The following is a 26,546-nucleotide window of genomic DNA, read 5'->3' on the forward strand; positions in this document are numbered from 1 at the left end:
TCTCTCCTTGTGTCAGGTCATACTCAAACTAAATGAGTCACATAACACAGACATGCAGAAGTGTTAAGACTGGCATAGTGTTCTCTGGTTTGTGAGGTAAGGGAGGTATCAATTCAGAGGAGGTGATGATACAAAGTCTTGCTTCTAAAATAGTTTTGACCAAGGACATCACTTTGTATTAAAAAGTGGGGGGTCAGAAGGTATTTCAATGGTCTTCAGCATATGCAATTTTAGTCAGTGTAATGACCCCCGCTCAGCATGTTGTTCCCCCCCAAATAGCTCCTGTGGGTATTGTCAACAGTATGGTACTTGTCTCATATATGTAATATAATGTAAAGTAAAGCAATTTGAGCACTTGGAAATGCAAAAATAAATACCATGAATTAATTTCAAGTCAGAGTAGATAATTAATTCAATTAATGTCAATGCATGCAATTACACCTTTCTGAAAGTGTTTTCCTTTGCTTGTTCAAATGTGTTTTTGAAAGAATTTTTCAGATGGAGTTTTTAAAACAAATAATACGATTGAAAAAGTTTAAGTCAAAAGCATCCATTTCAAAAAGTGATATGGTTGTGACTTAGATCTGAGGAGTCATTGAAACAACTCATCTTTAGATAAAGAAGCGTATTTCTTTCTTTTGTTTAGGATGAGAAAGGACAGAGAATGTTTGTGCTTGAGGATTGACGGTGACATACAATGCTTCTGCTCACTTCTGTTCTCCTGTATTGTTCATCTTTTCTTTGTCCTTGGCCATTATTAACTTTCAAATAAACGTTCAGTTTGTCAGTCACCAGATCGGTCCCCAGCTTTTCTAGTCAATGCTCAAAAAAGAATTTCCATCACAGGAATCAAAGTCTAAATCCTGTTAGCTTTAAAAAAAAAAAAAAAAAAGTTTCTCTTTGTTCAAAAACAGCACGTTTGCTGCTCTTCCACCCTTGCTGTGTGCCATTTGAGCCCGACTGGTGCCCCGGTGACACACACACACACACACACACACACACACACACACACACACACACACACACACACACACACACACACACACACACACACACACACACACACACACACACACACACACACACACACACACACACACACACACACACACACACACACACACACACACACAGAGAATGATGTAACTTTAGCACCACGCTGGGATCCATCTGCTGTGTGGTGGTTCCCCCGTGGCCTGACCCTGTGTGTGTGTGTGTGTGTGTGTGTGTGTGTGTGTGTGTGTGTGTGTGTGTGTGTGTGTGTGTGTGTGTGTGTGTGTGTGTGTGTGTGTGTGTGTGTGTGTGTGTGTGTGTGTGTTCTCACCTTTACACAATGAGAATTGGCAAGAGAAGATCAAGTAATAATGTGAGATGACACAACAGATGGTGTCATATTTACTTGTGAAATCATATAGTAAACTATTTGCATATCACCATAAAAGACTGTGACTTCCTTCCTTCTGGGCTTTACCACACATTGCCTCACATCAACTTGTATTCTAAATTAATCCCTTGCATTTTGAGCAGGCTGCTTTTACAGTTTTTCTCAATCGCTAAACCCACTATTTAGAATCAAAATTCCTTTCATCAAACCAACAGCACAGCCATCGAAACAGAAAACCATTTCTCTACAACAGTATACCATTTATCATTGATATCACACAAAATGCAGATGCTAAGCAGTGTTTTGCAAAACAGATCACACAATTCTCTAACTGAAGTTACAATTCTCTACACAAAGATCAAAAATCTTTTGTGTAACTCATGTCTACAAAACAAAAAAAAATCTTCTCACAGTGGATAACACTTCCTCATAAACTTAGACCATAGCTACACTAATTGACACTTGATGTGCAAAATATTAACACTTGTTATCAGTCAATCACCCCATTGAAAAAGGTAACTCCATGGAATGTACTGTATACCTTACAGTAATGATGTTACATTGAAAACATTTACAAGATAGAATTTGCATGACTGTAGTTAAAATATGTTTTTTACTGTAATGGTGCCGGTAAAGCTATAATAGTGTTGATATGACTTGCATAGCTCTTTGAGATGTTCATATGGGGAGGATTAGCTATAGCTGATACAACATTTTTACAGTCAGTAATTGTGGTCTTTTCCTTTTTGCACATTGAGAAATGTTTTTTTTTGTATTGGGGTGAATTGAGTACTTCACTTCCATGTAAATGAATTGCTCACAGCTGACATCAATGAATTTCCTATAGTAATTGTAATTAGTGAGAATCCTATAAAAGACCTCCCTCACTTCAGTAAGATGTTTGTCAAGGGTGGTGTCGACACGCAAGGAGATATTTCCCACGCTGCCTTGCAAGGGAAGACATACGCTGTGACGTAGATGAGGCTATGTGGCCAGACAGACGGCAAAGAGCAGATCAGTAAAGCTATATAGATCTCATTCTCTGCTTTACTGCTGATTTACATCATTTACCCATGTTATTTTTTTCCAGTGTATTGCTATTCATCTTTTGTTTCTGTTACGGTGCTCTACTGAAAATGAGACATAAAAACAATGACATAGTTACAGTAACACACAGTTTTTCCTATATGTAAGTTTGTTTCTCCCAACTTGTCAGTTTTCCGTTCAGTTTCCAATATCGATAGCTTGAGGTTTGTGTATTGATGATTGTAGTCAGTATTTAGTGTGCCACTTAGTAATGACTGTTCAAATAGTCTTCTCATGAGCTGACAAATGTTTGTTTTTGGAGAAGGTATCTGGTTTTGGAAGGGGTATTTTTTGTTTTGAGTGCCTTAGAGCACTTTGCAAGGAATGTATATTGTTATGGTAGAATGTGTTGTTATGGTGACCGGAGTTTCAGTTATGAAAACACATTTGTCTCATTAGAGGACAATTTGTTCTGTTTCGATCGACTTATTCTTTTTTGTGACCAGTATTTTCAGTTTTGGTCATGTAAGTGCATTTTGCAAAAGATATTCAGAGTTATGACAAGTGTGTTTCTGTTTAGATGGCTATGTTCTTGTTTTGAAGAAATGAATTTTGATTCTAAATAGTGGGTTTAGCAATTGAGAAAAACTGTAATAATCATCTCACAATTTAAACTTTGTATGCTGCTGCACTTTACTTCATTGTTGATGACAGAGTGTTTTTTTCTCAACAAAACTACCATCGGCCAAGTTTAAACCAGACAAGATGTTTCAATTATTTCCGACGTATTTTTGTTATTCCACAGCGAAGTTGAATAGTTGATTCTGATTGGTCAATTTGGACATTCTAGAGGTTGTTAATTCTCACTAACAGAACGTTGCTAAGGAGGATTAAGAAACAATGTTTTGTCATATCAATACGCAGAAAGCCTGGTCAATTTAATGTCAACAGTGGACAACAAAGATTAGTTTTCTCGAGAAGTAAACACTAACAGGGAACAGCAGAAGAAGACAGACAGGAAGTAAACACTAAAGGGAACAGCAGAAGAAGACAGACAGGAAGTAAACACGAACGGGAACAGCAGAAGAAGACAGAAAGGAAGTAAACACTAACAGCGAACAGCAGAAGAAGACAGACAGGAAGTAAACACTAAAGGGAACAGCAGAAGAAGACAGACAGGACGTAAACACTAACAGGGAACAGCAGAAGAAGACAGACAGGAAGTAAACACTAACAGGAACAGAAGAAGAAGACAGACAGGAAGTAAACACTAAAGGGAACAGCAGAAGAAGACAGACAGGAAGTAAACACTAACAGGGAACAGCAGAAGAAGACAGACAGGAAGTAAACACTAAAGGGAACAGAAGAAGAAGACAGAAAGGAAGTAAACACTAATGGGAACACATTATGGTGTCAGGCAGTGTGTAAAGACGGTTTAGTGGAAAATAAAATGTGAACAAACCTCGACAGTTACAGAAAACCTCGATCAGTGCTGCCGTCATTTTAAGTTATGTTTCAGTTCAGCTGTTAGTACGCAGTTGAACTGACTATTTTTTCTTAGCAGAAGCAATACGACCATTTTTAAATCAATATTATGAATCAAGTTGTTGGTTTATTTAGTATGTAACTAAGCGAGATAATGTGTTTTCGGAGCAGACACATTATCCCTCATTTAATTAGTTAGCTACTTGTTAGCAAACAGTTAGCTATCAACACATCTGACTGATATTGTGCAAGATTTTATCTGTGATGTAATTGTTTGAACTTCCACCTAATGTCATTTTTACTTTGAATAACTTATCTGGCTGAATCTCTGCTTTGTGCAAAACTACAGCTCAGATATTGACACAACATTATTGATTGTATGGATGTTGCAATACAATGCAGGTAGCTGGGAAGCACTCTTGCATTTAACTTCTTCCATAAATCCTTAACTTAATATTGGCATTGATTCAAGCATGGAAATGAAAATCTACTGCCTATAGTCCCACCGCTCTGGACTGGGAAAGCTTAATTTCATGCACTGTTATCAATCACTTCCATTACCGCAGCCCACATGCATTTGACAGCAGAGGTAATAAAAAGGAAAGCTAAGCCACAGAGAGTGTTTATGATGGAGCTGCGTGCATCTATCTATACCTTAAGCCTTGCTCTGGCGCTCTAAGAGTAAATGCACAATTGTTTTGATTGATAACCCCCCTCTCACTGTATCATTTCAGTCATTCCTTGTGCATTTATGCTTTCCCTTTGCCACTGCTTTGTTCCCTCTCCTCTATTGGCTCTCTCAATCAGCGTTGCCAGGTCTATACATAGGCCTACAATGACAAAGACCCCAAAGTTAGTCCCAAAATAGAAATCGAAGGAATTTTATCATCTGATTCCTGAATATTGCAGAAAACAAGACGTGAATGATACTTATTGAAACGTTTTGTTCAGCAATTGTGATTTCTGAAGCTCACTCTGATCGGGGCGAATGCCGATGGCACCGATGATAACAAGATGCCCTCACGATGGCCTTACGAAGGGAAAAATTGACACACGAATTCAACACGAAAATGAACCTTCGCAAGATCCTTTGGCAATTTTTTGGCATGCCAAAGATTTTGCCACCGCTCACGAAGTTGCTGCCGGAGCCTGAGAAACTCCACCGGCGGTCATACGATGGCTTAAGATGCCTTCACGAATGGCCCGATGTTTCTTACGATCAGAGCTGGATTCGAACATTTCCTTTATCGTGTGTCCATCGGGTTGTTTTATTGCACAATAAAATCATGTAAACATATTATGTAAATAACCCAATTTGTGTTCTGTGAAACTGAAAAGGATATAATATATTATTTTGAAGGCGAGTTGACAGGAACTTGTTGTTGCTATGGAAACAACATGACGGAGAAATCTTAATATCTTCTACATATAAAGACGTAGAAAGTAAAGAACAAAGTCTGAAAATATCAGTACAGTATCATAATACTTTAACATAATTGTTTTTGTTCCTTTCGTTGCAGTTGTATGTCTTAAATGTAATGTAAATGTTTCCTTCGTGTGTGGTTCGGGGCCATCTTCGTGCGAAATTCACAATTCAATATTCGTGTGTCCATTGGGTGTACATTTCGGGACAGTGTGAGAGGGGCTTTAAGGAACTACAGCACAATCATATGACTTCGCATCAACACCGCTAAGCTAAAGGAGGCTAGCGTTATCGGTGTGATGATGTTTAGTCTTCTCATTTAGACACTTGTTTGCAACCGCTGTTTTAAAATGTACCATCAAAGTATTTACTGACGTATTTTATGTCATAAAAACATAATGTGAAAATATCTACAACTAGAGACCTTATTATCTCCCCAAAAACTCATTCAAAAAACCATTGACTTTCAAACAAAGTTGCCGTATCACCACTGTATCATTTCAGTCATTCTTCGTGCATTTATGCTTTCCCTCTGCCACCCCTTTGTTCCCTCTCACAGCTTCCTCTCTCAATCAGCGTTGCCAGGTCTATAAATACAATGACAAATCTGGCAGTGGGTTTAAGGGGGGATTTTTTATTTTTTGGCAGTCCTTCCGACAGCTGTGCAAAACAAAGTAATGTATTGCTCTCCTGTTCAGTTATACGACCCGCGGAGCGGCTATACGTCTAATGAATATGACCAGAGTCATATCTTGTAGATGTCAGAGGGGGCGCGGCGGACTCATCGTTTCTAGTTGAGATGTGCTGCGAGGCTTCAGTGTCCAGATCGTAAAGCGATAATGTACATCCATTGCCCTAGTTACTGGAACCAATTTAGGGCATCGCTCAGCCTTACATTTGTACCTGTCTGCAGCGGCAGCGGGGGCCAGGGGGGGAGGGTGGGTGGGCCTTGTAGAGTCGTAACAGGATGAGCAATCGACTCATCTGTTTGTAATGAACTGATCTCACTGGCCAGCGCTCATCATGTGACCCGGAGCAAGCTCTGACAGAAACAGAGCGCTAGATTAAGATGTATTCCAATCACTCCTCCTCCTCCTCCTCCTCAGCAGTATGCTCCCCCCTGCCGTTCCTTCCAACTTTTTCCCCGCCGGCTCTTATTCGCTGTGAGATTTCACATTAACCTCCCCTAACCCTCGCTGTGCCAGCTACACCAAAAGCAACTTTCCAATCCACGAGCTCTCCTCTCAGAAAGATAATTGTTTGCTTTGTCATTTCTCCAACCTCCCCCCTATCCAGGAGATAAACTCTAGCACTGGGAAAAAAGCAACAATTTGCAGCTGGAGCTCCTGCAACACGGAGACCTTTACGATCCCATTCTGCAATATCAGACGCTGAGGGAGATGAGGTAAGCTGTTTCTTTAGCTCCCCATCTCTGGTTATCATAAGACCAAGGCTCCTCAGGCTTCAATATAGTCTTCGGTTTAACTGTTTTGACAAAAAAACAAATCAAATCTTCGACAATAGAGATGCAGGCGCGATTATGGGTAATTGAATATGAATCCCCTTCGGAGGACCGCAGGGTGAAAAGCAGGTTTTATTCCTTGAATTGCATTTTTCTATTTATTTGTGACACAAGGTGCATTTAACATATTTTTGTTTGTTTTCCGGGGCATCAGTAATCTTACCCGCTCGCCTGCCTTTTGTTGTTTGTCTCTCCACAGCCCGATGAGATGTTATCGTACGTTAAGCCTCCCAAGGACAGCGAATGGCGGGCTCAGAGTCACAAAGAGCCTACTTAAGTCCCTGGGTATCTCAGTTAAGAATGTTGAAGTGAAGGGCAGAGGAGAGAAAGACAGGCAGACGGGCGATGAAAAGGGATTACAGGTTTTTGATTGGACTATTGTAATTATTATGAATTGGTTTTGCAGCAGACATACAGAAAGGAGAGAGGATCGTTCGCTGGACTTTGCTTTCCTCTTGTCATCAAAGTCCTCTGCTCAATGACTCCTGTTCAATTAAAAGTCCATTAGGCAGGAGGTGACTGTTTCCTGCATTTAGCCTCACTTCTGCAGTGCTGCAGTCACCTTTTGCCCGCAGGACATAATTACAGAAATATGTAGCAGGCGTTCCTACTGCATAAGGCAGAGAACAGTTTCAAGGGGCCCTACAATGCTCAGGTTCATATTTGTATGTAGTGTCTCTACTGTGACATGTCTCCATGCTTTAATGCTTTAAACCCTCAGCAACGCCTGTCTGACTGTCTGCAGGACATCAGAGCCTGGATGGCCTTAAACCTGTTAAAATTCAATGAAAAAAAGAAAGAGGTCATAATATTTGGACCCAGTGTTGGCCCGAATGCCCCGCCTGTGCTGGATTCTCTTGTCCCATATGTGAAACCCATTGTCACAAACCTGGGTGTACGGATTGATCGTGATTTTAAACTAGACAAACAGATCAATACTGTGGTCAAATCCAGCTTCTTTCAGCTAAGACTTTGAGCAAAGGTCAAGCCTTTCCTTTCTTTTAATGACATTGAGAAAGTAATACATTGTTTTATATCCACTAAACTGGATTACTGCAACGCTCTGTATATTGGAGTAACCAAGGCTTCGCTGTCTCGCCTACAGCTGGTCCAGAATACTTTGGCACGCCTCCTTCCAAGGACAGGCAGGCGTGAACATATTACGCCTGTACTCGCCTCGTTACACTGGCTACCAGTCAGTTTTAAAATCCAATTTAAAATGTTAGTGTTCGCATACGAGGCCCTAAACGGTTTAGCCCCCCCACCGTACCTGGCAAATCTTTTAAAACCATACACACCCACACGGTCGCTGAGGTCTGCCGACAGACTCCTTCTGGTCGTCCCAAAATCAAGGTTAGAGCAGCGAGGAGACAGAGCCTTTGCTGTTGCAGCTCCAAAAGTATGGAACGAATTGCCCCTCCAGGTTAGACTTGCCCCAACTCGGCCTGTTTTTAAATCTCCTTTAAAAACCCACTTCTTTTCCCTTGCATTTACAGACCAGGTGACACTTGTGCTTTTACATTTGGGTTTGTATCTTACTAGTGTTTTGTATTGTTTTTACGTCATGTAGGAGAGTTTCTTAGTCTGTGGCTTCTGATCTGGTTTCAGTGTCCTGTGTTTTACATTTGTTTCATGTCCTGTCTGTGTTTTATGTATTTATGCTATGTTTTTATACAGTTGTTGATGTACAGCACTTTGTTCAACTCTGTTGTTTTTAAATGTGCTATAGAAATAAAGTGGATTGGATTTAATTGGATTTAATGATCGAACCAGTGCCCAGCCTGCTCTGATTGGTTAGCTGGCCGGCTCTGTTGTGATTGGTCAACCGCTTAGAGATGTCCCGCCCCTTAGCCTCACGTACAATGTGTTGGAGCGCTAGCCACGAGAAGCGCAGCTGTTACATAGTGATGTCATTATGTTGCGGAAGTTAACAAAGGAGTTCAATGGAAGTGTTTCATGCATGGATCTATAAAGAGAACGGATTACAGCGTTAGAGGCGGGACGGCGAAATGTCCTGCCTCTCGAGAGCCAAATGATGGTATCTCGACCAATAGAGAGTGCGCACCTGCTTAAGCCCCGCCTCCAATCTGCAGCGTCACGGCTGATCACAAGTCAGTCAGAGGTAAAATAACTCTGGATTTGGCTTCTAGCGTATCTTACAACTTTTAGACGCTTTGAAAAGTGTTCATACTGGGCAGTTGAATATAAATAAAACAAAGAAGTACCCTCTGATTTACAGAAGTCTCTTTCACAATGTAAGTCAACGGGAAAAGGTGTTTCTGGGCCCAAATGATGTCACAGACCGACAGGGAAGATGTGGTACCATCGTTGGCCACTACGAACATTTGCATCAACAGTGTGGCCGTTTCTATATCGCAAGGATGCTTGCTTGAGAGCACATGTCTTCCGAGTCACTTGCTTCAGAAGCTAGGCAAGAATCCTTCCTGGCATTCGGAAAACGAAGAGTGGAACAGGCTAGCAAGTGTGCAGGTGTGCGTCATATGAGAGGCCCCGCCTTACATTTTCCGCCACAGATTTGGGGAAATCGGTCCGTGCGCCAAGCATTGTGGGGATTTTAAGGACGCGGCGTCTACCCATGTGCAGCCTCGAAAATTACCCCCAAACCAAGGATGCGGCCTCGGTGGAATTCCAAGTATGCTGGAGATTGGAATAGTCCTTCGGCGGCACTCGATGACGTAGTATCCTTGAAATATTGGCTTGGAAGCCAGTTTCCTCGAGATTGAGAAACGGCCTGTGTGTGAGAGAACTCCCTCTGGAGGTAACTTTGAGATGTAAGCCTATGCAGACCATTTACATAAATAACACACTACAGGAAAGGGAAAAACCCAAAGTACATAATAGAGCTCCTTTAAACCGGACTAATCATGAACTTAAGACCTAACCCAGAACAAAGCAGCTAACAACATTGTTCTGGTTGTACATACATCCATTTTCTTTCAGTTGCATTGCTTTGATGTTTCTTTTTAATAGAGTGCTGCCTCAGTGGCCTTACCAGAAAAGCGAAGACAACTATGATTGCACATTGTATTGTATTGATTTCCATAGAGCCTCACAACAAATGAAGGTCTTTATCACAAAATGTTTCTATTGGATATCTGTCATGGGCTGAAGCTTTACCTCGTTTGACACAAAAGGTTTTGTGCGGTGACTACGTGCCTGTGTGTATGGGTACAACATTTTTTTCAGAAACACATGCTGGCGTACTGCCTGGACGCGGGGACACAGATCAAGAAGTGACAAGCATGCAGAATGTAGCCACAACCTGTGAAATTAGCACTAAATCAATACACAAACACACAGCTCCATTTAACGGAGGAAACAATCTCTTCGGCGAACCCCCAAGCTCTCACTTCCCTTTTGTCTTTCCTACCATTTCTTGCTAAACACGAGTTGATTAAAAAGAGGAATTTCCTCAAACCCCTCCATTCCAGAGGCGCTCTCAGCTGACTTTATTAATTAGCGAGCTCCTTTTTACTCGCCCCCCTCCTCCTCCCCGTTCCACTCGTGTCTAATTTTTCTGGCCGTGAAAAGAGCTGGGAACAAAGCAGCGCGGATGAAATGAATTGTTATCCCCGCTAAAGCCCTCAGAAACCTCTCCTGGCCGTCAGTTTTTCTCTCAGCGTGTCTGCCTGTCGCCATTGTTCTTTGACACTGTGTGATATGAACGCCACTGGCAGCCCTGATTACATCCCCCCCCCCCACCCCCATACTCCCACTCTCCAATCCATCTCCTGCAGCACTCACTGTATCACAGCCGTAGTTTCTAAATGCATTCAAAAGAACCATTATGGTGGCTTTCAGGGTGTCCACTGGGTCTCTTTTCATGAAAAATAAAGAAATTCATGATCCTTTTATTCCAACATTATAACATAGCTTTTCTCTAATCCTCTTTCCCCGTGTCCTTTCAAGTAGGAAAAAGGCGTGTCTGAAGTCATTTACTTTTCTATGACTCCCCACAGTGGAAGCCTCGAGCTGCCCTGTGGCTAAACTGACTGACAGAAGAGAGGAGGGAAGACTAAGAGGACGAAGAAGAACATGAAAAGTATCTAACAGGAAGTAAGATTCTGGGTACGATGTGTAAGCAAAGTCACGGGGTGTTTCTCAATCTCGAGTAAAGCTGCTCCAGAGCCACTATTTCAAGCATACTATGTCATCGAGTGCCGCCGAAGGACTGTTCCAATGTCCAGCATACTTGGAATTCTACCGAGCCCGGCGTACTTCGTTTGGAGACATTTCGAGGCTGCACATGTGTAGACTCCGCGGTTTTAAAATCCCCACAATGCTTTGCGCGCGGACCAATTTCCCTAAATCTGTGGCGGAAAATCTGAAGCACACCGGCACACTTGCTAGCCTGTTCCACTCCGAAGCTAGGAAGTATTCTTGCCTCGTTTCTGAAACAAGACGCTCAGAAGACATGTGCTACCAAGCAAGCATGCTCGAGATTGAGAAACACCCACGTAGTAAAGGCTAATTTTTTAGTAGCTTCGTTAGCTCCTCTACTTTCACCATACGAGGGTTTCAAAGTGGGAAAAACCTTTGGAAAAAACGTGAAAGAGTGGTGCTGAGATTACGTTTTTTTGCAGTCCGACCCCGAAGTTAGTCCCAAAAGACAAATCACAAACGGATTTAACCATTGGATTTTGGAATATTGCAGGAAATAAGACGTTAATGATACTTATTTAACAGTTATTTTCAGCAAGAGCCCACTTTTATGATTTCTGAAGTGTAAATCAACATACATCCCTCAAGAGCTAACGTTAGACTATAAAGGAACTACAGCACGGTCACATGACTTTGCATCAACACAGCTAAGCTAAAGGAGGCTAGCGTTTTGATGATGTTTAGTGGTTTCATTAAGACACTTGTTAGCAACCGCTGTTTTTCAATAATAAGGTATTTACTGACGTATTTTATGTCGTAAAAACGTAATGTGAAAAAATCAAAAACTACAGACCGTATTATCTACCCAAAAGCTCTATCAAAAAACCATTGACTTTCAAACAAAGTAACCAGATGAAATATAATGCGAACTAATTTCTAGGTTTAAGGACACATTCCTGATAGCGCTATAATCAACCTGATGTCTTTCCTTCTTCTTCGAGCATAATTCTTTTAAAATATTTATACGTGTTAGGTTAGCATCTCTCGCCAAATGAGGTAGCACAATGGTAATTGGTCCTATGATCCTGTTTGTTACAGTATTATGATAGGTGTCTGTTGCGCTATTCCCAGGAAAGGCACTGTTTGGATCTCTGGGATGTGAGGTCCAAAAATACACCTGCAATTACTTCTTAACGCCAAGGGTGTTTTAGTTGTATTTATCACAGTATTCCCCCGTCCAATGCTTTAAAGCAGTGTTTCTCAAACTTTTTCATACCAAGGACCACTTAACCAATAAAAAAACACTCGCGGACCACCTAACTCCACACATATCTAAAATCACATCGTTTTTCTAGAACAGATTACAAATCGCCTTAAAATGGTAAAAACAAGAGGCAACATGTGTGATGAAGGTGTTGCGCTGGGCTATATCATGCAATTGAAAGTGAAACTTAAGCTCGCTCCATTGCAGAGATATTCCCGCGAGAGTGCGGAAAACTTAAATTCATTTATTTATTTCAAATTTGACATTTTACCAATATACTCACGGACCACCAGTGGTCCGCGGACCACACTTTGGGAGGCACTGCTTTAAAGTGTTTGTAAGTCACCCAGCTTCATTAAAAATGTCCAAATGGAAACATATCAGATATTGAAGTTGGTAAAGTCCAATGCCTTTGTAATAAAAATAAAACCTTCCTTTCTCTTGTATTGTCAGCCTTTGCAGAACATGCCAACAGATTAGCTTGCTATCTGACCCACTAGATGCAGGTCGTAGCATTCCTTTGAATCTCCCTAATGAGGAGGCACAGAGGATGAGAAATGTCTGGGAAGTGGAGGAAAAGTTGGCAGCGTTGAATATTTATTATATTGTATAAATATGATCATGTCATCAGGGACGCTGGAGCATACGCTGCTAAATCAACTCTGCAGGGTATCATAAACAATTTCTCCACGGTGCATCAGCGTGGAAAAAACGCTGACGTTACGTGTTAACATTAATGGGACCATTGTGAAAGAAATGACAAACATGACAGAAGTGAGGTTGTTTTAATTGTGTTTTTAGCACAAAACAAATTAAATCTGCGCTGTGACTCGTGTCATTTTGAGTTTGCGCAAATGTACCACTGGGAAACTAGGGGAGGCCAGCACAAAATGAACGTCATAAACCATCAGGTGTAGGAATGTCCCCTGCTGGAAGCCATTACATTTGCAAGGGTGACATTTGCATTCTTTCTGGAAACAAATGAGAGGCAGTTTTTTTAATCCATGGGACATTCCATAAATCCCATTAGCAAAGGTGTTTTAATGGTCTTGAATAAAAATGAAAGCATTAGGAAGCACCTTGAATTAAACCTAAAGTAAGAAGCTGAGTTGGATGCAATTATAACACTATTCAGAAAGAAGATATCAGATTTGCTCATATGTATCCTAATGGGAACCAAACCCAGCTGGTGAACTGTAGAAAAATACGTTTTTCAGATGTCCTTACTTAGTGAAAGCATAAAAACAGCATGAGTGTGCCATGCACTTTTGACCTGGACTCAGCCGGCTGGATGTTTGTGTACATTTCAATAATCCTCAACACCACAATTTACCTTCACACATTATTATTTCTGACAAGCCCTGCACTGCAGCTCTCTTTTAGTACGGTATATTTCCTGGGGATTCACCAAAATAGAGAGAAACAACATAAGGAGGACAAAAAGAAGAAGGAGAAGAAGAAGAAGAAGAGCAATAACAAGAATAAGAGAAGAAAAAGGAAGAAGAACAAGAAGTAGAAAGCGTCCTGCTGTACACTTTGTGCCTTCACAAAAATAGAGTCCATCAACCTCAGCAGGGATGAAACCGGCAAACCTTCCAGTTACAAGTCTCTCTGACATTACACAGCGCTGCCGGGGGGAAACAGCCAAGGCTGTACAGCAGGAAGGAGAAAGTACGAGACTCGGATGGAAACTTCTGAAGCAATGGAGACAGGACTCAAGAGACAGGATGGCAAACAAATAATGGTTTATTTAGAGCTTCGGCCGGATAATTCACAAGACATGTGCTGAGGCACGAGGTGATACAGAGGATGCTAAAGAAATTCTGAAGAACTCTTCTGTAGTTCGAGGTTTTAACTAGTTCAGAGTGTAATAATCAACATTCCTCATCAGCGAGACTAAACAAATATGGACCCTGAATCTAACTAGAGCTGTCGTCCATAGAAAAGAATGTGCGGCAGGGAACAGAAAAGAAGGGCATCCAGATGTCCCTGAACACAAACATCTAATGGCAGCTTAAGCTCGGTCATAAGCTGGCATCAACAATGCCCCCAAGCTGCCCCTCCTTAAGAGAGATAGCAGCAATACCCAAGGGCGTAGACCTATGCCATGGGAAAAGAGACAGTGAGAGGAGAAAACGATGAACCGTGTCAGAGTTTGAATACCTAAGCAAATGATTCCCAAACAGAGACAGAGGAGACTTACTTCTTGGGCCTGTAGTCGGGGATGTTCCGGTCCAGGGAGATGCGGTCGCTGAGCTGAGCGTTGTATCCGTACTCCTCGTATTTCCCCTCCACATCGAGACTGTCCTCCCCTAGAGTGGCAGCAGCCCCGCCCTGACCGAGACCTCCGGGACCCTCAACCAGACCCATGGGCTTCGCCAAACCTGCCATGAAAATGACACAAATATCAATCATATTGCATTTTTATAGCCGAGCAAATTACTCATCTGTCTAGGGGGCTTTATAGTGTCTCCCTCTGTCCTTAGACCCTCACAGTGCACAAGGAATGACTCACAAAGTGCCAAGGGTTGAGACTAACTGACTGCAAGACTTAATCACAAGGACAGGTGGGGAGAGAAGAAAAACACATTTTCCAAAATAAAACAGAAAAACAGACAGATTGTGACATTACAAAATAAACAAGGGAAAAGCACAGACAGATCGTGACACAGGGAAACTGGAAGAAACCTCGGAGAGAGCAACAGGAGGGATCCCAGAAGAGCAATAGCTGTTGTGTGTATAGATTATAAAAGATGATTCATTCAGACAAACAAAACAAAAAGGAAATTATGACTGCACATGAAAAAGATGGATCGAGGAGGATATCAAAAATCTTTCAGTTGCCGACCAAAAAGTGTCTCAATCATGACTCATGATCCAGAAGTAACCTTCAAAACTAGCTTCCTGCCAGGTGAGAGACACACAACAATCGGCGGATGCTGCCAAGGATGCTCAGTGACTATCATGCATTTATAGGAGAGTGAACACAGATATAAAAAAATAAAAGTAGGAGAAGAGTGTTAACAGATTGAAGGTGAAAGGGGACAGTCTCCTGACGGTTAAAACCTTTACAGTGGTGCAGGAACGAGTCCTTAAACTTAGTAAGCTTCTGTTTCCTTCTTCTCGTAGGAAGTAGGATTTTTTTTTTAATTGTTAGGTGCCTGAAATAAGGTCTGTGGTTAACACAAACTTAGAAGATACCACACAAAAATGGTTGCTAACAAGTGTCTAAATGATACGACTAAACATCATCACGCCCACATTAGCTTCCTTTAGCTTAGCGGTAGTGAAGTGAAGTCATGTGACCGTGCTGTAGTTCCTTTATAGCCCAACATTAGCCGCCTTTAGCTTAGCCGTGGTGAAGTGAAGTCATGTGACCGACCGTGCTGTAGTTCCTTTATAGCCCAACATTAGCCGCCTTTAGCTTAGCCGTGTTGACGTGAAGTCATGTGACCGTGCTGTTGTTCCTTTATAGCCCAACAAAGTTTTTACTTACTTCAAATAATAAACTGATGTTAATGTGTTGAGATTATCCTGCTGGAATAACCTCTAAATGTCATACGTGTGTTTCCTACAAATTCCCCTGCAATCGTCCAAAATCCTTCTCTCTATTGCAGCATATTTAGGGGCTGGTTCAAGGCAAGCATGAGCTACAGCGAGACAATAACACATGTAAACATGGCCGTGTGTGGAGGCGGACACACAGAAAAGGGAGAGACAGGTGAGAGAAGCGGCTCTTCCTCCAGCAGTGTGAGGAGACTGGTGTTCGGCAGCTAGGAGACCCAGCGGTCATCCATAGACCTTCATATTGCTGTCAATGAAATATCTGCCCATGGACACAGAGCTGAGGAGTAACGCAAGGGCAAACTCTGCAAGAGAGACTAGACGGAGGTTATAGAGCACAGATAAGCAGCGGAGGAAAGAAGTATGTGGACTTTTGACTCTGAAAAGTCATTTTTATGTAACTGTACTTAAAAAAACATAATTTCAAGTTTCAAGAACCAAAGTCACATGATGTCTTGTGAAACTTTATGAGATGGTAACTATTAAGGTAAGTTTAAATATACCTTGTTTGGTTTTTTTACACGTTTTGAATGGACTGGACTGCATTTTACTGAAGATGTTTAAAAAAAAAAGTGGACTTTTTGAGTGATCATCGTTAGTGGACTGCGAGATTAGGGAAAGATGTATTTTTAATGTATGCCATGTACTCCCTTAAAATATGTTTGAACTGTGGTTCAATGGTAGAACAAACTGATACTGTTTGCATCATTCATGTGCTGGATTTACTGATTCTCGTGACCTGGCTGTCAACCCTAAATAAGTAAAAAAGATATTCTGGAAAATCTCAGATATTGAAACTGTCACATCTGAGCAACTGCAGTGGAGGAGAATCTGCAGCAGGAGGTCACAGAGGAGACGCTGCAGACACACTTTCTATTTCACCTGCAGAGTGTCAGGTTGATGCGGTCGTAGGACAGCACAAACAAATGCACAATTCAATCAAATTAAATGTCATTATATGAATGTATAGTCAGAATTCTTGTTCTTCGGCATGATTAAAAATCAACCACAATGAACCACCATGAGTCAATGTTTAATACAATCAGAGTCCCTATTATGCTTTATGGGGTTTTCCTAATTGAAATACAGTCTTGTACCAACACTGGCTTTTTAAAGTGTGATATTGTCACTACTATGCCTGCTGTTGGTGACTGAAATACATTTCTGAACCCTGCTGTTTTCCCATTGTCAGTGTTGACTGACATAATGTCGTACAATGCTGTCAACACGTCATTTACAGCAGATCGTGTAAATGTTTTGTAGCTGTCCATTCAGTTCTATAACTCTCTCTGTCGTTAAAAATACATACGACACTTCGACATGAAATTCTAAAACCTAATACTGGGAGATGTTATCCATAGTTTAAACTATATATATTGGGAAAAGGCAATTGATAGGGAAGATAAGATCCTATAGCATAATCAAACAGGCGGGAAAACAAAGAGACAGGAAGTACAAACAGACATAAGACAGGGAGTGTCCACATTTCAAAATAAAACACGAAAAACTAGCAGATCGTCAAACGGAAAGTTATGAAAATCAAATAAAGCTTTAATTTTCTCAGTTTATGTTTCTCCCAGCTAAGTTTAGTTTTCGTTCTGATGTGAAAGGATGATAAGCATTTGGATTCAAACCAAGCAGTCCTACAGAGACCTTAAGTCCAACAGGGAGCCACCAGATGTTTAGTGAGCCCTGATGGTTCTGTGTGGCTCATTAAAGCATCGTGGAAGCACTGTAACCTTGAAGTGGTCGTTCAAGCAGGGCTGGTGCCATGAACGTCCTTTTATCCCACAAGGAACCCTGAAGAGAGGCCAGACTGTCTATCTGAGTGCTAATGGTGGATTAGAACCAGTCTTAATTTGGCGCAACAAATCCAGCATCAGATTTAATGCTTAATCCCTGTGTCCTAAGGGGCGGGACATCGCTAAGCAGTTGACGAATCACAAAAGAGCCGGCCAGCGAACCAATCAGAGCAGACTGGGCTCTGGTTTCAGACAGAGGGTGAAAAGAGGTGCTGCAGCACAGACAGTATGAGACAAATAAAGAGCTTTTTGAACATTAAAGCATGGAGACATGTCCCAGTAGAGACACTACATACTGATATACACCTGAACATCAGCAGGAGAGGACTCTTTAAAGTAGAGACACTACATACTGATATACACCTGAACATCAGCAGGAGAGGACTCTTTAAAGTAGAGACACTACATACTGATATACACCTGAACATCAGCAGGAGAGGACTCTTTAAAGTAGAGACACTACATACTGATATACATCTGAACATCAGCAGGAGAGGACTCTTTAAAGTAGAGACACTACATACTGATATACACCAGAACATCAGCAGGAGAGGACTCTTTAAAGTAGAGACACTACATACTGATATACATCTGAACATCAGCAGGAGAGGACTCTTTAAAGTAGAGACACTACATACTGATATACACCTGAACATCAGCAGGAGAGGACTCTTTAAAGTAGAGACACTACATACTGATATACACCTGAACATCAGCAGGAGAGGACTCTTTAAAGTAGAGACACTACATACTGATATACACCTGAACATCAGCAGGAGAGGACTCTTTAAAGTAGAGACACTACATACTGATATACACCTGAACACCAGCAGGAGAGGACTCTTTAAAGTAGAGACACTACATACTGATATACACCTGAACATCAGCAGGAGAGGACTCTTTAAAGTAGAGACACTACATACTGATATACACCTGAACATCAGCAGGAGAGGACTCTTTAAAGTAGAGACACTACATACTGATATACACCTGAACATGAGAATATGTGCTCTCCCTGCTACATATGTTTTGCATTTGTATCTGTCTGTCAGAGCGCCACAGAGAGCAGCGTGGGTCTTTAGTCTTTGTCTTTGTCTTCAGACCCGAACATAACAGCCCACTGTCTGCCTGCTTTTATACAAAGTGCCTCACAGGATCATGTGAACATACACACTCTAATCCCCAGTGTTGGACGCTCTGCCCACAGACACGGTCCAACTCCTCCTTCCAAGGAGGTATTAAAAAGCTTCTATTTGAGAGCAATCCTTTTTGGGGAGTAAATGTTGCTGTTGTAAAAGAAGCATTTTGCTTTTGAAAAACATACGAATATTCAATTTTTGTATGACATTTCAGAAGAAGAAACACAGAAGACATAAAAGATGAATCAGAGCCTGGAAGAGCTTTTTAAATACCTCAAATAACCTACCAGGCATTATTCAAACAGGTCAGCGGCTACATGAAAGCTGAACCCTGCATATGATTTATTCAAATGTAACTTTACAAATACGAACCCTCTTTTATGGGAGTGCTTCTGTGGGATTTCTACATTTATGTTGAAGTGCTTAAAGCTTATTTCCCGCTGAGCTGTCAACTTTAAGTTTAATTCAAGCTGAATCAAAGCAATGTAACTACCTTTAAAACGTGCCAGGCGTTATTAAAACATAAAAACACAACCCTGCAAACCATTTATTTATATTTGCAGTTGAAGCTAAACAGAATGGATTTGCTGCTCTTATCGTTACGAACTCTCAGTTATGGGACGGCTTCTGCAAAAATGTTTAAATTTAAGTGCTAAAAAGCTTTTTTTATGTTTTCTTTCAATGTGATTGATGTTAACGTATGTTTTTATGTGTCATCTTTATTCAAGACTAACTCTTAAACACTGATACTGTGTAGAAAAGGCTGAATACAAACTCTCAGATGGCTTCTGCAGGATTTCTTTGCATTTATTGTATGTGAAATGCTACAGACAAATACGTGGATTTGATCGTCAGGCTTGTCATGTCATAATAGCATTTCCTTCAATCGGACACAGGAAGTAGATGGAAGAGTTTCAAGATTCAAAGGTCTTATTGCCATGTGCACAATAGCTGCAGGCTAGTTTTTTTTTAATAATGAAAGTCCAAGGCTGCTCCCATAGTGCCACGTACAAGGTACTCAGGAGTCAGGACATACAAATACATAAGAAAGGGAAATAACAAAGACTGCAAGTGAATCAAGGAATGAGTAAACTGTGAACATAGAACGACAGAATATATTTATCAAATGCTGTAAGGTAAAATAAATACTGTAAGATATTTACTAGTATGAATATCAAATATGATATAAAACAGAAAAAAGTAGGACATCTGAATATTTGAGAAGCTGAAAATAGTATTTTTTGAATTATTGTAGCTATTTATTTTTTAAAACAAGTGGAGGGTTAAGTCCTTGGGCTCAGTCACTGGATGGTGTCTGGTTCGAGTCCCTGTACTGACCGAAAAACAAACTTCTGCTGTCAATCAATCAAAGAATGTAATTGCGTTAATCATAATAATAATCTGTATTTAATCTCGAAGTTTAAAAAACACGTAAACCTAAAGATAGGATGTGTGGTGTTAAAAAAGGCATGAGAAGCTACTGTAGTACTAGACCATATTTAGAGACGAATGGGAATAAGGGATTATTACATTTGATCTTCTTCTTCTTAAAATGCTGCAGCTACCTACAAACAAACATGGCAGCCTTGTCCTCCCAGCCTTATGCAGAGACCCAGAGGCCCTCCAGACTGTTGGAGGGTCTCCGTGTTGTTGTGGGACGCGGTGCCAGATGGCGACTCCGTGACGTGAACCCCAACCAAAGTTGTCAAAATGCCACCACATTGGCTCAGTTGGTGCACGATAAACCCCTCTCGCGGGTGAATCCAGTTTGCAGCAATTCAGCTCCAATTACAAATCTTCAGTAGCACCCGAGGATTTGAGGCCATCCAAATATGGTGATTACGCCGCTGAGCGCTGAGCTCTTCATCGGTATGTTGACGTGCTGTCTGTGTGTCCATCTGTCGGGTGCAGAGCAGACGCAGCTCCACTTTCCGAGGAGGCCACACCGAAGCTTGGCTCGCTCAGCAATGATCTGACATTATCCAACCGTTTCATGGGATTTCTAAATATTCAAAGAATAGTCAAGTCTGCAGAGACGCATGAATAAAGCGGACAACAGGCTTTTGTTTTGGGGCGAGCAGGGCCATAGAGACGGGTTCGGGTTCGGTATTTTTTCGAAAAGAAAGTTTTTAATCTAACAACTGATTACATGTATTTATTTTATTTGTGATAAAAGGTTTACTGCACAAAGAATGAACACTTTAGTCAAATAAAATATCATAAAGGATTGTTTTCATATATGCAGATGACAGCTATCTCTATGTCAACGTTTCTTTCTTTCTTCTAATCGCTATAAGAATACAAAACAGTAGCTGATGAAAAATAGAAAGCCGATAATTTCATAAATTGTTATTTAATATGACAAGATAGTAGTTTTATAATGTGTGTATTTTCAAAAACCAGAAACATATCTGAATTGAGCAGTAAACCACTGCAGTGTGAAGTCCTGTAAACACTGTAAATGACGTGTGGACAGCATTGCATGACATTATGTCAGTCAATAAGGGAAAGAAGGGTTTAGGTTATGTATTTTTTCTGCTTGCTGAATAGAGAGTCTTTAATCTGACACATACTGTATAATAATAATAATAATAATAATGGATTACATTTTTTATTAGAGCGCTTTTACAGGTGCTTTACAAATACACATTACACATATTAGACATGTAAGAGTCATTACTGTGGACATTACCCACAGGAGCAAATGCGGGTAAAGTGTCTTTCCCAAGGACACAACGGCCTGACCGCCCCACACCGTACATCACACTTCTTTCTTTTTCTTAATGAACAGTTTAGGAAAATAAGGTTTATTTTCAAATATGCAGATGACAGCTATTTCTATGTCAAGGGTTGTTATTATTTTTAATAGATACATGAATATATCCTTTGTGATATACGGTAGCTGTGGACGGAAAACAGATAGCAGATGAATTGCTCCTCAAAAAAGTATTATTTAATATGACAAGATAGTTGTGTTATATTGTGTGATTTTCAGCTACAAATGATAATCACAGCCTGCTGTTACCAGCGCAGTGTGAAGTCCTGTAAACACTGTAAATGGCGTGTTGACAGCATTGTACGACATCATGTCAGTCAACTCTGACAATAAGAAAACAGCAGGGTTCAGAAATGTTCTTTCCTCATCAACAGCACACCACAACCGTGCTGACAGGACAGAGTCAATACCAATAACATCACGCGTTTAAAGAGCTGTTGGTAGAAGGCTGCATTTAAATGTTAGTATTTTGTTATTGCAAGAGAGACAAAATAATATAGGAAACCATCTGGAAAGGAAAGAAAGGGAAACATTGATATTGTACATGACAGGAACCACAAGAGGAGAGATGGGGCAACAAGCATTATTATTAGAGAGACATAATATTCATCTTCAGGTTCATATCAGTATGTAGTGTTTCTACTTTAAAGAGTCCTCTCCTGCTGATGTTCAGGTGTATATCAGTATGTAGTGTCTCTACTTTAAAGAGTCCTCTCCTGCTGATGTTCAGGTGTATATCAGTATGTAGTGTCTCTACTTTAAAGAGTCCTCTCCTGCTGATGTTCAGGTGTATGTCAGTGTGTAGTGTCTCTACTTTAAAGAGTCCTCTCCTGCTGATGTTCAGGTGTATATCAGTATGTAGTATCTCTACTTTAAAGAGTCCTCTCCTGCTGATGTTCAGGTGTATATCAGTATGTAGTGTCTCTACTTTAAAGAGTCCTCTCCTGCTGATGTTCAGGTGTATATCAGTATGTAGTGTCTCTACTTTAAAGAGTCCTCTCCTGCTGATGTTCAGGTGTATATCAGTATGTAGTGTCTCTACTTTAAAGAGTCCTCTCCTGTTGATGTTCAGGTGTATATCAGTATGTAGTGTCTCTACTTTAAAGAGTCCTCTCCTGCTGATGTTCAGGTGTATATCAGTATGTAGTGTCTCTACTTTAAAGAGTCCTCTCCTGCTGATGTTCAGGTGTATATCAGTATGTAGTGTCTCTACTTTAAAGAGTCCTCTCCTGCTGATGTTCAGGTGTATATCAGTATGTAGTGTCTCTACTTTAAAGAGTCCTCTCCTGCTGATGTTCAGGTGTATATCAGTATGTAGTGTCTCTACTTTAAAGAGTCCTCTCCTGCTGATGTTCAGGTGTATGTCAGTATGTAGTGTCTCTACTTTAAAGAGTCCACTCCTGCTGATGTTCAGGTGTATATCAGTGTGTAGTGTCTCTACTTTAAAGAGTCCTCTCCTGCTGATGTTCAGGTGTATATCAGTATGTAGTGTCTCTACTTTAAAGAGTCCTCTCCTGCTGATGTTCAGGTGTATATCAGTATGTAGTGTCTCTACTTTAAAGAGTCCTCTCCTGCTGATGTTCAGGTGTATATCAGTGTGTAGTGTCTCTACTTTAAAGAGTCCTCTCCTGCTGATGTTCAGGTGTATATCAGTATGTAGTGTCTCTACTTTAAAGAGTCCTCTCCTGCTGATGTTCAGGTGTATGTTAGTATGTTCAGGAATAAAACAAAGGAGTCCAATGGAGGAATTTAATAGTTAAACGTAAATCATAGTCTATTTTATATATTTCTTTATTATATGAACCCGAAAATGAAATAGTGTTATCAAATCAATGTAGTGGAGAAAAAATACAATATTTGACTTGAAAATGAAGTGTAGTAGAAGTATAAAATAGCATAAAAAATTGTACTTAAATACAGTAATTGAGTAAACGTATTTAGTAAGTTCAAACCTCTGGGCTGTACAATTTGACTCGACAGCTTTTAAATGTTTTTTTCTGTTAAGTTTAATTTTTATTTTGTGAGATGTTTCCCTCCAAACAGCAGCTAAGAGCTTTCGTGTTCTCACGTAAATCAGCTGAAACACATCTGCTTCTTCCACTCACTCCCATCCAGAGCCTGATGCACGTCACGAGGCGTCAATCCATTTGTCCAAACCCCCCTGACCCCATACATGAAACCCATCACAGATATCAATTATCCAGCAACCTTCACAATGTGTCTGATTTGGCCTTTAAAGCATGGTCTCAAATTCAAAGGATGACCCCATTTTGTATGAATGATTTAAGAGCAAGAGTGGATTAATGCGCGTCCAAAGTGATGCAGTGGAGTCCTAAATATTAATGGTGAGGGGACGCCGTGATCTCTTCAAGAAGTGGGAAAGAAGAATAACTGGATCTGGAGAGGTTGGAAGCCTTCAAAGCCCAAAACAAATCTATGAAATATTGAGAGCTTGGGAGAAGTGCTGCATTTATCTGAGCACTCAACAACAGCGTGTGAGGAAGGTAACAACTGTGAGTTTGAAATTGTAGCACTAGACCCCCAAAATTATCTCTCAACAATGTATTATTTGTATACGAGAGATTTCAAACAAACATTGAGCTGCATTCTGTCAGTGGGGGTTCTCTACTGCCTTTCTTTTAGTATTTCATAAAAACACCTCAATTCATCAAATAAACCAGTAGTATTTTTATTTGATTCGATTAGATTTATTTTGAATGTGTTCAACAATAATACAAAATGAAGCAGTGTCAAATTGATATACAAAAATATTACTGATTCTAAGTTATGTATAAACAAATAATCGACTTAATTACACTTAAAAAAAAGTGGTGGGAAGAAGTTTACACTTATTTAATCCCACCCATACTCCCAAAAACTAAATTATTAACATAAAAATATATTTTGTATTGACTTTTTTTTTTTTTTTTTTTAAATCATAAAACAACAATTACATAAACAGATAAATAAACAGATAAATAAACAAACAAATACACACCAGAGGTAAAGGTATGGTAAGGTATGTTTTAGTTTAAGTGAGGTGCATGAGATGGGAGCAGGTCAAGCCACAAATGTTTGGTCTATGAAATCCACTTCAACATTTTAAGGCTGCTGTCAGAGGTTTTCCAAGAAGTGCCTCGCTTAAATATTGCAGCATGAGGTGTGAATAACATCTCTGCAGCATCAGCCAAACGTTCTCCTGCACCGCACAACACATCGAGTGAAAGGGAGTTTTGTGGACTTTGTGGAACATGCCAAAAACGTATCGCACACGTTCGCTTACTTTCTAGCAATTCTGAAACATGCAACGACCTGTTGATGGAGCCAAAGAGATCAAATCAATTCTCAGGAAGACAATCAGCAACCGTTTTGATTGATTAATAGTCAAAGTAATTATCATAAAAAATGTCTGAAATGCAGTTTCCAGGCTCTCAAATATCCGACGTTTGGCATGTATTTGCTTACTTTCCAACAAATCTGCCCCATGCATCAAGTCCTTAATTCAATTATTACATAAACAGATAAAAACAATAACTGGCAACTATTGCGATTGATTGATTAATAGCTAAAAAATTCTAAAAATGCCATTTTCAGCCTCTCAAATATTCAGATATCATATTTGATATTCATACTATAAGGCGCTTTCACACCGCAGTACTTTTCCCACAAAGGTTCATGAGAACTTAGTTCATCAGAACTCTAGTACAGATCGCGTTCACACCGGAATACATCCCTGAGGGTGGATTAGGCAAATGAAGCCGCTGACGTCACTTCTTCTTCTTCTGCTTTGAGTTTACTGGCAGGCCGCAAACAACTTCACGGCGTATACTGCCGCCCAAAATCCCCGGCCGGAAGTCCCCGGAGTTAGGGACTGGCTTCAGTAGAAGCTGCTGCGACTCCCAGCAGCTTCTACTGAAGCCTTCCGAGTAAATCGCCAGAACGCCGACACCTCCTCATCTCCACCGCTCCCATGTTTTCTTTTGTGTTGCCATAAGTTAGTCTCTCTGCGTTTCTGCGCTGAGCTAATGCTAATGCTAATAATGCTAATGCTAGGATAATAAAATGGTGGCTTCACAAAACTTTTTTTTTGTTTTACGGGACGTGGTTTGCAATCCGCCCAGCCAATCAGAAATATAGCTCTTTTCTCACAAGAGAGCCGCATGAGAGCCCCTGCTCTCTAGCAGGGACGGAAAAGGGGGTAAAAAGGTTCTCATGAACTAATTTTAGTTCCGGCTCTTTTTGGTGTGAATGCGACATTTCTGAACTATATCGGAACTAAAGTGGGAAAAGTACTCCGGTGTGAACGCGTCTATTGTAAATATATTTGGTTTTAGACTGAGAAATAGATTTACGAACATCACCAACCATGGACTGGAATGGGTATTTTTTTGGTCATTTTATAGAGTTAGCGATTAATTGAGTGCTCTCGGAAAATAATGGGCAGATTAATCAGCAATGAAAATAATCATTACTTGCAGCTGAATTAAGAAGTTCCTTGTACAAATCTGAATTTCCATATTTCCTATTCTCAACAGTCACAAGACGATTCCAAAACCTACACTTCAAAGGGCAATCCACAAAAAACAGAAACAGACAACAGAACAAAAAATAAATGAATAAATACAAATAAATCTGAATATAATGAGGCAAGAAACATTCATACTGTATGAGCACCTTCCTGTGTTAGGTCATTAAAAGCAATAATTATAATGCCATCCCCTCAGAGTTAGTGCTCCTCAGAGTTAACGCATCTGTATTCGGAAACAGTTGTAAAACATTTTTTCTCAAAATTCTCAGAAAAAGCTTGATAAACAACAGAGAGGCCGTGAAAACACATTTCCATAATCAATTATCCTGCCTCGCCTCTCCGGCCCTCCTTCATCGGATGTCATCATTACATTTTAGTAATGTAATCACCGCACGACTCGGGGCCTTCGTGTAAATAAGAGGAACGCTCGCTCCGGCTCAGATTGCCATTATTGTCTGTCTCACTGCTGATTGTCAGGTTAGCCGCTGAATCCATTATCCTGATTCCTCAA

At 40.5% G+C, this 26,546-nt stretch overlaps 1 protein-coding gene across 1 annotated transcript in view; it reads right to left on the bottom strand.

Annotated features, from left to right (window-relative positions):
• The window catches only part of galnt9 (polypeptide N-acetylgalactosaminyltransferase 9), a 145,202-nt gene that overhangs the window by 113,091 nt on the left and 5,565 nt on the right, over positions 1–26,546 (bottom strand). Inside the window, exon 2 of the mRNA XM_079687088.1 lies at positions 14,430–14,610. Within this exon, the coding sequence (XP_079543214.1) occupies positions 14,430–14,610 (181 nt within the window). The remainder of the gene's footprint in view (positions 1–14,429; positions 14,611–26,546) is intronic.

The sequence above is a fragment of the Notothenia rossii genome, assembly GCF_949606895.1.
Source record: "Notothenia rossii genome assembly, chromosome: 6".
NCBI classification, from domain to species: Eukaryota; Metazoa; Chordata; class Actinopteri; order Perciformes; family Nototheniidae; genus Notothenia; species Notothenia rossii.